This window comes from Dioscorea cayenensis, chromosome 11, assembly GCF_009730915.1.
Source record: "Dioscorea cayenensis subsp. rotundata cultivar TDr96_F1 chromosome 11, TDr96_F1_v2_PseudoChromosome.rev07_lg8_w22 25.fasta, whole genome shotgun sequence".
In the NCBI taxonomy this organism is placed as follows: domain Eukaryota; kingdom Viridiplantae; phylum Streptophyta; class Magnoliopsida; order Dioscoreales; family Dioscoreaceae; genus Dioscorea; species Dioscorea cayenensis.
Window position 1 is genome coordinate 18,604,484 of NC_052481.1, and position 14,594 is coordinate 18,619,077.

At 35.7% G+C, this 14,594-nt stretch overlaps 2 protein-coding genes across 2 annotated transcripts; both read left to right on the forward strand.

The window, feature by feature from the left end:
* The first annotated feature begins 2,157 nt into the window (after positions 1 to 2,157).
* Positions 2,158 to 2,853, forward strand: LOC120272637 (cytochrome P450 71A1-like). The gene has a single exon (XM_039279506.1). It carries the CDS (start codon positions 2,195 to 2,197, stop codon positions 2,822 to 2,824), a length of 630 nt encoding a protein of 209 aa, XP_039135440.1. The 5' UTR covers positions 2,158 to 2,194; the 3' UTR covers positions 2,825 to 2,853.
* On the forward strand, positions 2,792 to 4,908 carry LOC120272636 (cytochrome P450 71A2-like). The gene is made up of 2 exons (XM_039279505.1): positions 2,792 to 3,085; positions 4,113 to 4,908. Exons 1-2 carry the CDS (start codon positions 2,939 to 2,941, stop codon positions 4,719 to 4,721), a joined length of 756 nt encoding a protein of 251 aa, XP_039135439.1. The 5' UTR covers positions 2,792 to 2,938; the 3' UTR covers positions 4,722 to 4,908.
* Positions 4,909 to 14,594: the final 9,686 nt, after the last annotated feature.

The following is a 14,594-nucleotide window of genomic DNA, read 5'->3' on the forward strand; positions in this document are numbered from 1 at the left end:
TATTACAACTATTTATTATTACATTGGGCCGCGCAATTAGTCTCTCAAACTTTTTCTTATATTATTAGATCAGTAGTAAAAATACAACTCTTAAATTTCGTGGGAAAAACTTATACTTGAGGAGTCACTCTCGTTGATCAAAAGAGTCTCAACTCATGTAGTATTTGTGTCAAAATAAATCGTGTCTAGAGATCTCCCCAACTCCAAACATCTGATTGTCTTTGTTTTTGGTTTATTTATTTATTTATTTTTGGTGCATTCCACTCATATCTTATCTACTCTTGGTGGATGCCTAGTGTTTTTAATGATCCGTCTTTATGTCTATTTTTGGTTTATTTCATTGTTTTATTTCTGTGTTTCCTATGTGTCCTTTCTATCATTGTCTAGCTAGCACAACTTCTTTTTAATAAATTAGAAGTTCAAAAACATTTATATATATATAAAATCATTATAGAACTCCCCACCACGCACTGGGATATGTGGTCGTTTCTCAACTGAAATCTAAAGGCATGCAACACGTTTGCTTACCTATTATTCATTGTCCTGTTTTTAATTTCTTCTCAATAGATCGTCACTATGAGTGTGACCAATAATAATGTTATTTGAGCAATCGTGTGACACGCCTCTCAGTCAAAAACCACTACAAATTCACTTAAATCATTATTATACATAATAAAAAATTATTTATTAAAAAATTAAAATTTTATACTTATCTCCATTAATATAATTCCAAATTAGTCACCTTCTTCAACCGTGTGAGCCACATGAATTTCAGGATGTCCTATTTTTGTTGATGCTATGCCAAGGAACCGTTTTTATAAATATAAACAATACCGAAATTCAGATATACAATATATGTATAGTATAAGAATCACCGGATGTAGCGATGATAAAGCAAAGATGCGTTTAGACGATCGCATCGTGAGGAAGGATTTGAACCCGACGACCTTCTCTTTTGACTTTGGTCGTCACCATCGGATATATATATATATCTTTTACTGGTATAATCACCCGATTAGTCTCTCACTTTTTCTTTCCTTCTTTGGTCCCCTCTATTCAGAAATGCCCTCCACTAATCCCTATACTTTTGAAAATGATCCAATTTAGTCTTTTTACCTTTAATCTCTTCCTATATAGTCCCTTTACTCTTGAAAAATCACGACCCAGATAATTAAGCTTTATTTTAGGTAGCAGGGATCTAAGTAATCCATTTTCAAGTAGTAGGGAATTATTTGGGAGTATTTCTAAGTAGAAGAACCAAAAAAAAAGAAAGAGAAAAGTAGAGAGACTAATTCGGGTATTATACCTATCTTTATTCAAACCTAGAACAAAAACATTTACGGTGTTTAAAAGAAAATAACTCCAAATAATAAATTCTCTGGCTTCACATTAGACGTGGTCATTTTGAACTGAAACCGTGGAATCGAACCGGAACCGAACCGTTAAAAACCGGAACCGGACTGAAAAAACCGTAACCGTTCTAAAACCATAACCGGAACCTTCATATAAAGTCCGGTTCCGGTTTCGGAATTTTAAAACCGTGGAACCGGCGGTTCAAACCCCCGGTTCAAACGCTAGTTCCACTTGAATAAAGATTCAAAATATCAAATTAATTAGTTACATATATATTATTATATTATATAAAATAATGTTATGACTTATAATATCAAATAAAAAAACTACATGGGCTTTGATTCCTCGAGAGGATATGTAGGCAATTTGATATAATTAAGTTCAAGCCCTTTATTTATTTTTTATTTCTCATATTGTACTTTTATTAGAAAATATTGTTTTGAATTATTAATAATTTTATTTTTTAATAAAATATTATATTAAATTAATTCCTGTATTTTTGTATTTATTTTAATTTGAAATATTGGATCATTTACTTTAAAAAAATATAGCATGAACCGTTTGAACCGTTAAACTGAACCGCCAGAACCGGAACCGAAATCAAACCACCAAGAACTTTGCCTAAGCGGTTTGGTTCTGATTCAAAGTTTTTTGAAACAAGAGGTTACTGAACAGTGACCATGTCTACTTCACATCACATGTGATACACAACTCTAGTACACACACTCTAGTCAAGTCCAAGGACCAAAATTATATATTTTGATATAATTTCAAACAATGGCCTATATAAACAAAGCAACACCTTCTTATAGAGCTCATTACCAAGCACATATAGTCCACAATGTCTCTAATAATGCTATTGATCTCCTTCCTAATCACCATATCCTTCTTGTCCAAAATATTACTACATTTCTCAAAGAAACCCAATTATCCTCCATCTCCACCAAAGCTCCCAATCATTGGGAACCTCCACCAATTAGGACCTTTACCTCACCGTTCACTCCAAACTTTTTCAAAGAAACATGGCCCTTTAATGCTCCTCCAACTAGGCCAAGTTCCTCTCCTTGTAGCTTCCTCTCCTTCCATGGCCAAAGAGATAATGAAAACTCAAGACCATCTCTTTGCTAACAGACCTTCAATCAAGGCTGCCACTAGGCTCCTCTACAATGGCATGGATATTGCCTTTTCCCCTTATGGTGAGTATTGGAAACTAGTGAGGAAGTTCAGTGTTTACCACCTTCTAAGTCCTACAATGGTCTCTTCTTATAAGTCCATTAGAGAACATGAAGTTGTGTTTATGTTGGAGAAGATAAAGAAGTCATGTTGTGATGGGAAAATGGTGCATGTGAGTGAAGAGTTGAACTACATGACTATGGATATTATTAGTAAGATTACATTAGGGAAGAGTTTGAGAGAGTGGGGTTCATGGGGTATCAAGATGCGTAGGACTATTGGTGAGAGTTCTAAATAGCTTGGTGCTTTCATTGTGGGGGATTATTTGAAAGGGTTTGCTTGGTTGGATAGTTTGAGTGGTTTGGATGGGAGGATTGAGAAGAGCTTCAAAGAAGCAGATGAGATTTTGGATATGATTGTTGAGGATGAGATGAGAGATTGGAAAGGAAAGAGTGAGGGTGAGTGTGAGACTTTTATTCATGGCTTGATCTCTCTAATTGATAAGGATCAGAGGAAGGAATTTACTTTCAGTAAGGAGAACATCAAGGCTATTATCAAGGTTAGTTTTGTTTAGCTCTCCATTATTTTAATTTTTTTATTTTTTTGTTTTTTTGTTTTTTTATTTTTTTATTTTTTTATTTTTTTGGAATTGATCATCCAGTCTAACACCATCACTAGTAATAAACTCTATAAACTCTTCATTTTTTTTTGGGCACTTTTTTAATATTGCAAATCAATACTTTTTATATTGGGGCCAATGCCAATGAGCAAGCTCTCCGATTGTTATCAAATTTAACATTAATATATATATATATAAGTTGCTCATATGTGATGTGATTTTTAATTGGAGAGTTATATTTTATTATTTCAATTCAAACTTGGATTTATGACTTATAATATTTTTGAGAAAAAATCACTGAAGTGTCAATAATATTATAAATTTATTTGAAAAAAAAAATTAAAGTTATAAGAAGGGTTTATAAATTTAAAAGATTTGTTTTTAATAAAAAAATACTTAAATATTTTTCCTTGTGTTTTTCTCTTAAACTAAAAAAACTCTTTTAAATTTTTATATTCAAATCCACAGTTTGAACTATTTATTTAAAAATAATCAATTAGATACATTTCTTATGTACTCCTAGGTTCTATATTTTGTTTGAATCCAGAGAGAGTTCTATATTTTGCTTGAATCAAATCTCTTCAATCAATGAAAAAAAACACATGTATTTTTGACAAATATAAATAGTTACTTTTATAATAAATGGAGTCATATTATTATTTTTTACATGACATGGTTGTAGAGTAAGGAAGATTGATTATTATAAGTTTATAATTTTTCATATATCATTTTAAGCACATGTAATAGATTATCATTGTCTCACGTGTTAATCCACCCCATATGGTAATTTTTTTAAAGATATTTAAACCATCGAAATTAGTGCACTATAATATTTATGTCTTTTGGCAATTTCTTATGCAGCAGCACCCATTGTTTTTTTTTAAAAAAAAAACCTTAATTAGTTTGACTAGATTTTCATGGATTTAAGTTATCATACATAATTTTTTTTTTAAAAAAATTTCCACAGGACGTGATGGGCGCTGGAACAGAGTCAGTATCTGTTGTGATGGACTGGATCATGGCAGAGCTCCTCAAAAACCCCAACAAACTGGACATCCTTAAAACTGAAATCAGAAATGTCATTTCTGCAACAACTACAACCATAATCAAAGAACAAGACCTAAAAGAAATGCACTATTTAAGGGCAGTTATAAAAGAGACCTTACGTTTACACCCTCCAGCATCATTACTTGTCCCAAGAGAATCAATGCAGGAAGCTCAAATAGGACCTTATAAGATCCCAAAGAATACACAAGTTATGACCAATGTTTGGGCCATTGGTAGAGATCCTCAGGTTTGGGAAGCACCAGATGAGTTCAGGCCTGAGAGATTTCTGGGAAGTTGTGTGGATTTCAAAGGCTGTGATTTTGAATTGCTTCCATTTGGTGCTGGGAGGAGGATTTGTCCAGGAATTCAGTTTTCAACTTTGATAATTGAGCTCACTATTGCAAACTTGGTGCATTTGTTTGAGTGGAATTTGGGTATGAATGTGGAGGATTTGGACATGATTGAAGGTCCAGGTCTTACAGGTAGGAGGAGGGTTGAACTTGTTCTTCATGCAACTCCTTGCTTTTAAATATGATGAAATCTAAAGATAGTTGTAATAATATTTGCATGTACATGTTGTCTCTTTGTTTTGTGCGGGTTATCTGTTTACTCCTCCACATCCAGATAGACTCATGTTCTCTACTGTTTTTATCTTTGTACTCTTTCTCTTAATGTAATCGTTCTCTTTTCTAATAAATGTGTTTTATTCTCTTATATATATATATATATATATATTTGCATATTCTTTTATAACTTGTTGAAACATCATACAAAGTTCTGATGGTTGGAGATGACTCCACATTAATCTATATATTTCACTTGTCAGTTGTAATTTTTTTTCCCCGGTGGAATAAATGTGGACAAGTAATGTTACAACTTACAAGTCATAATTTCCAACCATCGAGAGAGAATTAAACCTCAAGGTCCTCAACCTCTCTCTTGAATGAGAGTTAAATATCATTAAATCTCTAATTTACCAATGTTAGAGGACTAGTATATACATAAACTATATTTTATATATTACTGTTTATACATACTATTTACTTTTGTATTTATACACATTGTATCTATTTATTGGCCTCTTCCCTTAATAAAAGGATGCCCATTCTTATCAACATCTAACATGGTATCAGAAATGTTCTTTGAGTAATTTTTTTCCCGCCGGGTTGGAGTCCACTTCGCCGAACTTTTGAGAAACTGATTTGTTCTCATCATTCCCGGGGTTCTTCTCCTCGGCTGGATCTCTTCTGAGTTTGGCTCCGCCAACGTTGTTCGGCCGATGATCCTCACTTCCTCGTTGATCATCCACCACTGCCGCCGTTGACGCCTTGTGAGCCATTGTCCTGGTTCCGACCACCGCCGCCAAGTTCTTCAGCTCCTTGCTTCCGGTCTTCGTGTACCTTCTCATCATCGTCATCATACAAGCTGTAGATGACCATCCTTACTCTTCCCGTCTTCAGTTTCTCTTGTGCAGTCCGGCCATCCCTATTGTTCATCAAGGACCGTGGCTTCGGACATCAGAGAGTCTTCATCGGCGAGGCTTCCATTGAGATCCACGTACAAGCCGTTCTTCCCTTCCGCTGGCCAGCATGATCCAAGCTTCCTTCATTTGGTCAACAAAAGCTTGATGGCATTTATTGTTTGCATGTGATGATAGTGGATGTTCCTATTCACTAGATGGTGACATTCAACTAATTGGGCCGACCAAACATGATGGGAGACAGGCTTGCATGTGATGTTACTTTTTGCATGTGATGTTATCTCATTCATTATTTCACTAATAGTTGTTTATTACCTCCCACATGGCTTTTACTACTCAAAATTTTCTTAGTCAGGTGGATGTCAAATTAAATGACTCAAATTACAAAGAATGGTACACTACTCTACGTATCATTCTACTTGGATATGAGTTATTTGGACATATGGATGATACCTCTCCCCTCCTAAAGAGACCCGCGAGTACATTTGCTTCATGGGTTACCGCTGATCATCGCACCATGTCTATCATCTGTCAGTCATGTGAGGTTGATATTCGCATGAAAATTGGGCATTTTCCGACTGCCCTAGCTATGTGGACCCATCTGCGTCATATGTTTGAGCGATCCGACTACTGCTTCGCCAATATGCTATTTTTACGAGGATCTCATCTATGTTCGACAGCGGGGCGCTCTGTCTTTGGAATATGTTCTTGAGTGCGATCATTGTGGAGACAACTTGACTCTTTAGAGCCTTCCACTTGTTTGGCGTGCAAGTGTTGTAAGGCTCGCATTCAATCTCACCGAACACGGCGGACCTTTGAGTTTTCGATGCGTCTCAGTCCGACTATGAGGGTCATTCGCGACCAATTATGTCGAGACCCAATTCCCTCCTTTGATGATGTTGTGCGCGATGTTATGGGTCGAGAAGCGAGGGCTACACGCACTCTCATCATCTCGTCCAGCTCTCTTGATCGGTCTTGGGCTGCGACATCTTGGCGCTCTTCTCGGGACCTCTACTCCCGATTGCTCCGGGTTGTCCTCTCACTGGATCCTCTCCTTTTTTGCCGTTCTGCGGCGACAGGGCGTACGAAGACTCGATGTCCAAAAGCTTGACAGCGGCAGCGGCATCATCCAGCGGCATCGTCCACCTCAGCGGTCTTTTTGGAGTTCCTTCTTCACCTCATGCTTGCTCTCTGTCGAGGGCCTTGACTCCCGATTCTTCTGGGGATATTGCTTCTCAGGTTGCTAAGCTTACAGAGCAACTACATGCCATGCAGTGTGCCATGTAATCCAATTCTTCCTCTGTTATGTCTGCTGCCTCTGGTATGTATTCCTCCTCATGGATTTTTGACTCTGGTGCTACTCACCATATGACTGCGGATGCTACTACCTTAGTTCATCATTCTAGTACTCACTCATTTTTCTAGTGTTACGTGCTGGCGGCGGAAGTCTTCTTCACGTCGCGCGATGCAGTACATCTTCAATCTTCTTCACTTACTATTCCCTCAGTTCACCATGTTCTCGGTTTTAGCTTTAAATCTTATTTACAGTCGATCGACTTCACGGATCATGGTTTTAGTTGTTACCTTCTCTTCTTACGCACTGTTACATGCGGGACCATCTTCTGGTCGGAGGATTGGGACCGGGCGTAGAGTTAGCGGGCTTTATCACCTTGAGTTTCTTCATCTACCTGCATCTACGTCTCCTTCTATATGTACTCCTGCTATTGTTGCTTCTGTTTGTTCATTAGATCGTTGGCATGCCCGATTAGGACATGTATCTAACGCTCACCTGAAACTATTAACTAGTTCAGGGTGTCTTGGTTCTGTCTCTTCTGGCTCATTATCTTCTTGTATGGGTTGTAAGTTTGCTAAACATTCGACTCTTCCTTTTCCATCTAGTGACTCCTTTTCCAACTCCACTTTTGATCTAGTACATTCTGATGTTTGGGGACCTGCTCCTTCCTCTTCTCTTGCTAGATTCTCTTATTACATAAGCTTCATTGATGACTTTTTAAGATATACCTGGCTCTACCTAATGCGATCTTGTTCTGAAGTCTACACCATTTATTCTCAATTCACACAAATGGTCCATACTCAATTCGGTAAACTAATCAAGGTCATTCGCACTGATAGAGCTCAAGAGTATCTCTCTACATCTTTCCGTGCCTTACTTTCCTCTCATGGCACCCTTTCTCAGCAGTCCTGTCCTTACACACCTGCTCAGAATGGTGTTGCTGAGCGTAAGCATCGCCATATACTTGAGACTACTCGTGCCCTTCTTTTCGCCTCCTCTGTTCCTCAACAATTTTGGGCTGAAACTACTCTTACATCCGTCTATCTTATTAATCGAACACCTTCCGCAACTCTTTCTGGTGTTACTCCTTATGAGCGGTTTTTCTCTTGTTCCCCATCTTATGGTCATCTTCGCACCTTTGGTTGTGTTTGCTTTGTGCTTCTACCTTCCACTAAGCGAACTAAGCTCTCTTCACATTCTGCGATGTGCAATTTTCTTGGATACAACCCTGACCACAAGGGTTATCGCTGCTATGATCCTACCTCTCGTTGTCTTCGAATTTCTCGTCATGTTACCTTTCTTGAAGAAACCACTTTCTTTACCTCTCCTCCTCCAGATATTTCATTTCTTCGGTCTTCCTCTTCTTTTCCCACTCCCAAACCTTTAGTTATTCTACCTGACTTCTCTGACATTCCTGCCGCCTCCACGACTTCACCCATCATTTCTTCTGACATTTCTCCTCCTTCTTCTTCTACCCAACCCCCAGCAGATGTTGATACTTCAGGTGATTCTCCCGTTTCCTCCTCCAGTCCTACCTCCCCTGAAGATGCTCCTGCTATCCCTCGTCGTTACCCAGACCGTGTTCGTCGTCCTCTAGCTCGGTATGCTCTTTCTCTTTCTTCTACTTACTCTCCACATTTTCAGACTTTTCTTGCTGCCGTTCACACCCATCCTTAGCCACAGTCATATCGTGAGGCCGCCCAACATCCCCATTGGCAGCAGGCTATGGCAGAGGAACTTGGGGCTCTTGAGCGTATGCATACCTGGGATCTCGTTCATCTTCCTTCCGATGTTACTCCTATCAATTGTCGGTGGATCTATATGGTTAAGACCCGTGCTGATGGCACTATTGAGCGCTATAAGGCTCGTCTTGTTGCTCGTGGCTTTACTCAAGAGTATGGCGTTGATTATGAGGAGACCTTTGCTCCTGTAGCCAAGTTGACTACTGTTCGTCTTCTTCTTGCTGTTGCTGTAGCACGTCAGTGGCAGCTCTATCAGTTAGATGTGACCAATGCTTTCTTACATGGAGATCTTTCTGAGTAGGTTTATATGACTCCTCCTCCTGGTTTCTCTCATCCTCCTCAGCATGTGTGTCATCTTCGTCGAGCTATTTATGGGCTCAAACAGGCTCCTCGTGCTTGGTTTGACCGTTTTCGCAGTGTGATTCTTGCTCTTGGTTTCACAGAGAGCTCTCATGATTACACTCTCTTCACTCGTCAGACTCCTCGTGGTCTCACTATTCTTCTTTTATATGTTGACGATATGGTTATTTCTGGTGATGATCCTGAGACTATTATTTCTCTGAAACAGCAGTTACACACCGAGTTTCAGATGAAAATCTTGGTCCCCTTCGTTACTTTCTAGGTCTTGAGATTGCCTATTCTCGTCGTGGTTATTTGGTATCTCAGCAGAAATACATTTCTGACATTTTTTGACGAGCTGACATCACCGATATTCGCATAGCTTCCATTCCCATTGAATTGCATCACCGTCTCTCCTCATCTGATGGTGAGCTTTTGACCGATCCCACTCGTTATCAGGCTCTTGTTGGTGCTCTCGTCTACTTGATCATCACTCGACCCGATATTGCTTATGCAGTTCGTCTCAGTCAATTTGTGAGTGCTCCTCGCTCTACTCATTATGCTGCACTTCTGCGGGTTCTTCGTTACCTCCGTGGCACTCTTACTAGATCTTTATTTTTCTCGGCCACATCATCGTTTGAGCTGCGTGCCTACTGTGATGCTGATTGGGCAGGTGATTCTACTGATCGCAAATCTACCACTGGTTTTCTGCATTTTCCTTGGAGATTCCCTTATCTCTTGGAAAAGCAAGAAACAATCCACAGTTGCTCTTTCCACTGCCGAGACCGAGTATGGTGCTATGTCCTCCACTGCTAAGGAGATTATTTGGTTGAGTCATATTTTGGTGGATTTTGGTGTCTCTTTAACTACTCCAACTGCTATCTACTGTGACAACCAGAGTGCCATCAAAATTGCTGCTAATCCTGCATTTCATGAACGCACGAAACATCTTGAGGTTGCTCTACATTTTGTTCGTCATCATTACCTTGTTGGTACTATTCTTCTTCCGTATGTTGCCTCCATGCTATCGACTTCTTCGATCTTTTCACTAAAAGCACATATTGTTTCTCGATTTTCGAGTTTTTGATTGACAAACTCTCAGTTTATGACCCACCGTGAGTTTGAGGGAGGGTGTTAGAGGACTAGTATATACATAAACTATACTTTGTATATTACTGTTTATACATACTATCTACTTTTGTATTTATACACATTGTATCTATTTATTGGCCTCTTGCCTTAATGAAAGGATGCCCATTCTTATCAACATCTAACAACCAATTTTTATAAATAAATAAATAAATATAAAAATTCCTTACCTATTTTTTATTATGAATTTTGAATAATTATAAATAAAAATATATTAAATTTAAATATATATATATACATATATATATATATATGGACTACAATATTCTTAATAAGAAATTTATTTGTATCATTCCATATGATAGTTTTCTTTAAATAATAATAATAATAATAATAATAATGATGATGATAATGATGATGATGATATGAAAGTTAAATGACAATAAATTTATAATATGAATGATTATTTATAAAAAAAAATAAAAATTAAGGCTATGTTTGACTGACAACATAGGAAATGAGTGGAAAATAAAATTTTTCCATGGAATACCTTTCTATGAAAAAAATTTCCGTGGAAAATGAAAAAATAGTCGTTTGATTGATATTATTTTCAAACTAGAAAATCAAAAATTTTCTATGGAAATTCTTATTTTGTTGTTTGATTTTTCCTATTTTTACATTTTCCATGGAATAGATTTTGGATCATCGACGTTTATCCAAGATAGTTAGGATTAAAAAAAATTAAATTAAATTTTAAATTAAAAAAATAAATCCGAAAAAAGAAATAGGGATATCGGACTTTAAATTTTTAAAAAATATTAATAGTTCAAGAATTAAAAAAGAGATTGGATTTATTATAAAAATTAATAAATGAATAAATCCGAGAATTAAAATATATAAAAAAAGCAAATAATATTTAAAAATAATAATAAATCTAGAAATCTACTAATTATTAAAAAGACGGTTTTTTTAAAAGTTACTGTTTTTTTAAAAAATATTTTCGGGTCACGTTTGTGAAAAAAAATTTTCATGGAAAATTTTTTATAAACAAACAGTCTATTTAGCTAGAAAATTTTCTAAAAAAAAAACAATCAAACACAATATAAACACAATATGTGCGATTAAAATATTTAAAATAATTTTTTTAAAATATTTTTTAAAAAATTACCATATGGGGTGGATAAAAGAAAAGTTATTTTCTAGTCTATATCCTAATAGCAAAACCTACTCTAGATTATTATTATTATTTTTTATTCTGGGGGCTAGAGCCAGTGATCACATATTGATGATGTTGTTATAAGTAAACTAACTATTTGAAGATTAAAAATATATGTTACTAACATACTATTTAATAATTGATATTTATTAATATTAACATTTTTAATATTAACTTTATTTATAAATCCTTAATATATACATATATATTTCTGAAGACTATCCTTGGTATTCATTCTCTTTGGAGATGGTGGTGGAATAAACCAAAATTAGAACATGACCTTAGACGATTTAAGACAAATTATTTGCTTGAGGATAAAAGATAGAGAAAAGAAGGAAAAACAAAATTAAAGCAAACATTTTGTTTTGCTTAATCAACATTTATTTGATTTTGTTGTTTTAAAATTTATATTAGTAAGATGGATTATCTTTTTCTATTTTAAGCTTCATTTATTTTTATTTATTTACTTATTTATTTATTTATTATTTTATTATTTTTTTTAGAAAGAGAACTGAGTTACTTATTGATGTATCAATTTAAATTTAAGCCGACCTTGAGTTATTTATGTACAAACAATACGCTAAAACAATTAGAATTATGTTTTAAAATATTTGAAATTGTAGCAAAACTCCAAGAACATCAATTGTATCTCTTTCTTGCAATGGCCAGCTCACATGACATTATACCTTTCAAATTTTATTATATAAAAAACACTAGATATTGACATAGTAAATTATCTCATTTTGAGAACACTTTGCATGTACCCACCAAAAAACAGCAAAAAATAAAAAGTAAAAAAGAAACATGATTTTCTTGCAATTTCAAGTTTTCAAGAGACATATAAGCAAAAAATCCCTATCAATGACTTTGTTCCTATTTCATTCCATCATTTTAGCTTGTACCATGAATCCACACTTTATTCTTGCTAACTGCAAGTGCACACTGCACCAATTGCTCCTTATTGTCTATTATTAAGACGTATTAATTATATATAATAGTGTTATTTAGTGGTCTTAATAATCTAAAGTGCTAATTCTTATTCAAAAGTTGATTGAGTTTTCCATAACCAACTCATCATGCAATGATGATGCATTCATTTAGTGTGCATACTATGTTTATATCTATCCATCCATACTATGCCAAGTCAGTAAAATTTATGATTGTTTAAATTTTAACTTCTATTTTAATGTGTCTAAGAAAAAAAAATGCACTTGCGGATTGCCAACTATTGACTTTTCTTCATCAAACTGAGATTTTTTGACCAGTCAAGATAAATAGTAACATGTTTTTTAGACCATCATTCATAACAAAAAAATTGAATTATTCATTCTAGTGAGTAGTTTCAAGTTAAGACTAATGTTTTAAACATTAAAGCCAATGCTCAAACTGCAAAGCTAATGCAGTTCCCTGTTGATAACCATATAATTTGTGATCATGCCATAGATTTAGGGTACCAAATTATTTAATTGAGACAATATTTATTTATCTTTATTTAACAATTTCCATAGGTTAATGAATGGCAAGAACACCAATTGAAAGACAACTTTTGATAACGTTTTGGATGATGGTCATTCAAGCCTCGTCGATCTATAATCATGTGAGGCAACACTATCATAATAGAATTATCCATAGAGCTCCTCATAGGAATTGGAGTGTTGAGAGAGAGTTAGTATTGAATCGAATGTTCAACATTAGTGATAGGATTTGTCGCGAGCTACTCAGGATGAAAATAGTTGCATTCCATAGTTTGTGCAATTGCTTACGTGCTTATGGGTTAGCTCGAAGGCGATTTGTGAGTGTTGAAGAGCAAGTAGCTATGTTTGTGCACACAGTTGGCCATGACCATCGCAACAGAGTTGGAAGTTTTACATTTTTTAGGTCTGGCCAAACTGTTAGCTACTATTTCCATAGAGTGTTAAATGCATGTCTTAACCTCTATAGAGATGTTGTCAAAAATGCCGAAGCTCAAAACTCCCCAAATGATAAGGAGAATATCCAAGATTGGTTCCATTACTTTCAGGTTAGATGCTTATACCTATAAGATAATTCTGTTAGGGTTATATATTTATCACTAAAAAAATAAATATGACCTTTAATAGGACGCTGTGGGTGCTATAGACGGTATTCACATTGCTGCTAACGTCCCTGTGGAGGAACAACCTAGGTTTCGGAATAGAAAACAAGTCATTTCTCAAAATATTTTGGTGGCATGTACATTTGATATGAGGTTTACTTATGTGCTTGCCGGTTGGGAAGGATCAACACATGATGGCCGGTTGTTAAGGAGTGCAGTCTCACGGCAAGGAGATAGGTTGACCATTCCTCTAGGTATGCTATACATCCCTTAATCTATCCTAACAATAAGTTTATGTCACCATTTGTGTTAAGTCATCCTTATAATAATAGGTAAATACTACCTTGCTGATGCGGGGTTCCCCTTAGTCCCTGGTTTTCTTACACCCTATCGGGGTACGCGGTATCATCGTAGAGACATTCAAGGTCTACTTCCTGAGAATCACAAAGAGTTATTCAACTTTCGACACTCATCTCTTCGTAATGTTGTTGAGAGGACTATTGGCTTGTTGAAGAAGAGGTTTACCTATCTTAGGCATCAACCCTTTCATGACATAGATACACAATCAAAGATCGTCCTTGCATGTTGTGCCTTGCATAACTTCTTACGTATTAATGCTTCATATGATTTTTGTAGTGATGATGAGGTTAGCGACAATGAAATAGACCCCCGCATGTCGATGTTCCTGAAGACACACATGTTAATGCAAATCTCAGAATGACATCTGAAGCAGCATGGACCAACCATAGAGATTCACTGTCCAATATTATGTGGGCTAATTTTGGCGCTAGCAATTACAACGCGATCTATTATGATTAATGAATTTGCTATGTTATGTTTTAAATTTTGACACCTTATTTTATGTTACTTTATGGCATAACTATATATTATGCATTTATGCACTTTTAATTGCATATTTCAAATATTTATGTTATTTTTTGTCATAATTTTATATTACATACTTATGTTACTTTTAATTGCACATTTGAATGATACATGTGCTATGCTATGCCACTGATTTTTAAAGTGCGTCAGAAAATGGGAAGTCGACGATTTGGTAATCAAGCCTCATTTACTGTTCCTAGAACTGCTACATCCTCGAGCTCCTCTGCACCTGATGTTGAGGAAATCACTACAGCCTCTTCCCAAGTTGAAACAAAAAAAAAAA

Bases quoted from the DNA above. Each gene is read 5' to 3' on its own strand.
- LOC120272637 (XM_039279506.1), top strand. From the start codon at position 2,195: ATGTCTCTAATAATGCTATTGATCTCCTTCCTAATCACCATATCCTTC.
- LOC120272636 (XM_039279505.1), top strand. From the start codon at position 2,939: ATGATTGTTGAGGATGAGATGAGAGATTGGAAAGGAAAGAGTGAGGGT. The intron at 3,086-4,112 runs GTTAGTTTTGTT...AAATTTCCACAG, and splicing joins ACATCAAGGCTATTATCAAG to GACGTGATGGGCGCTGGAAC.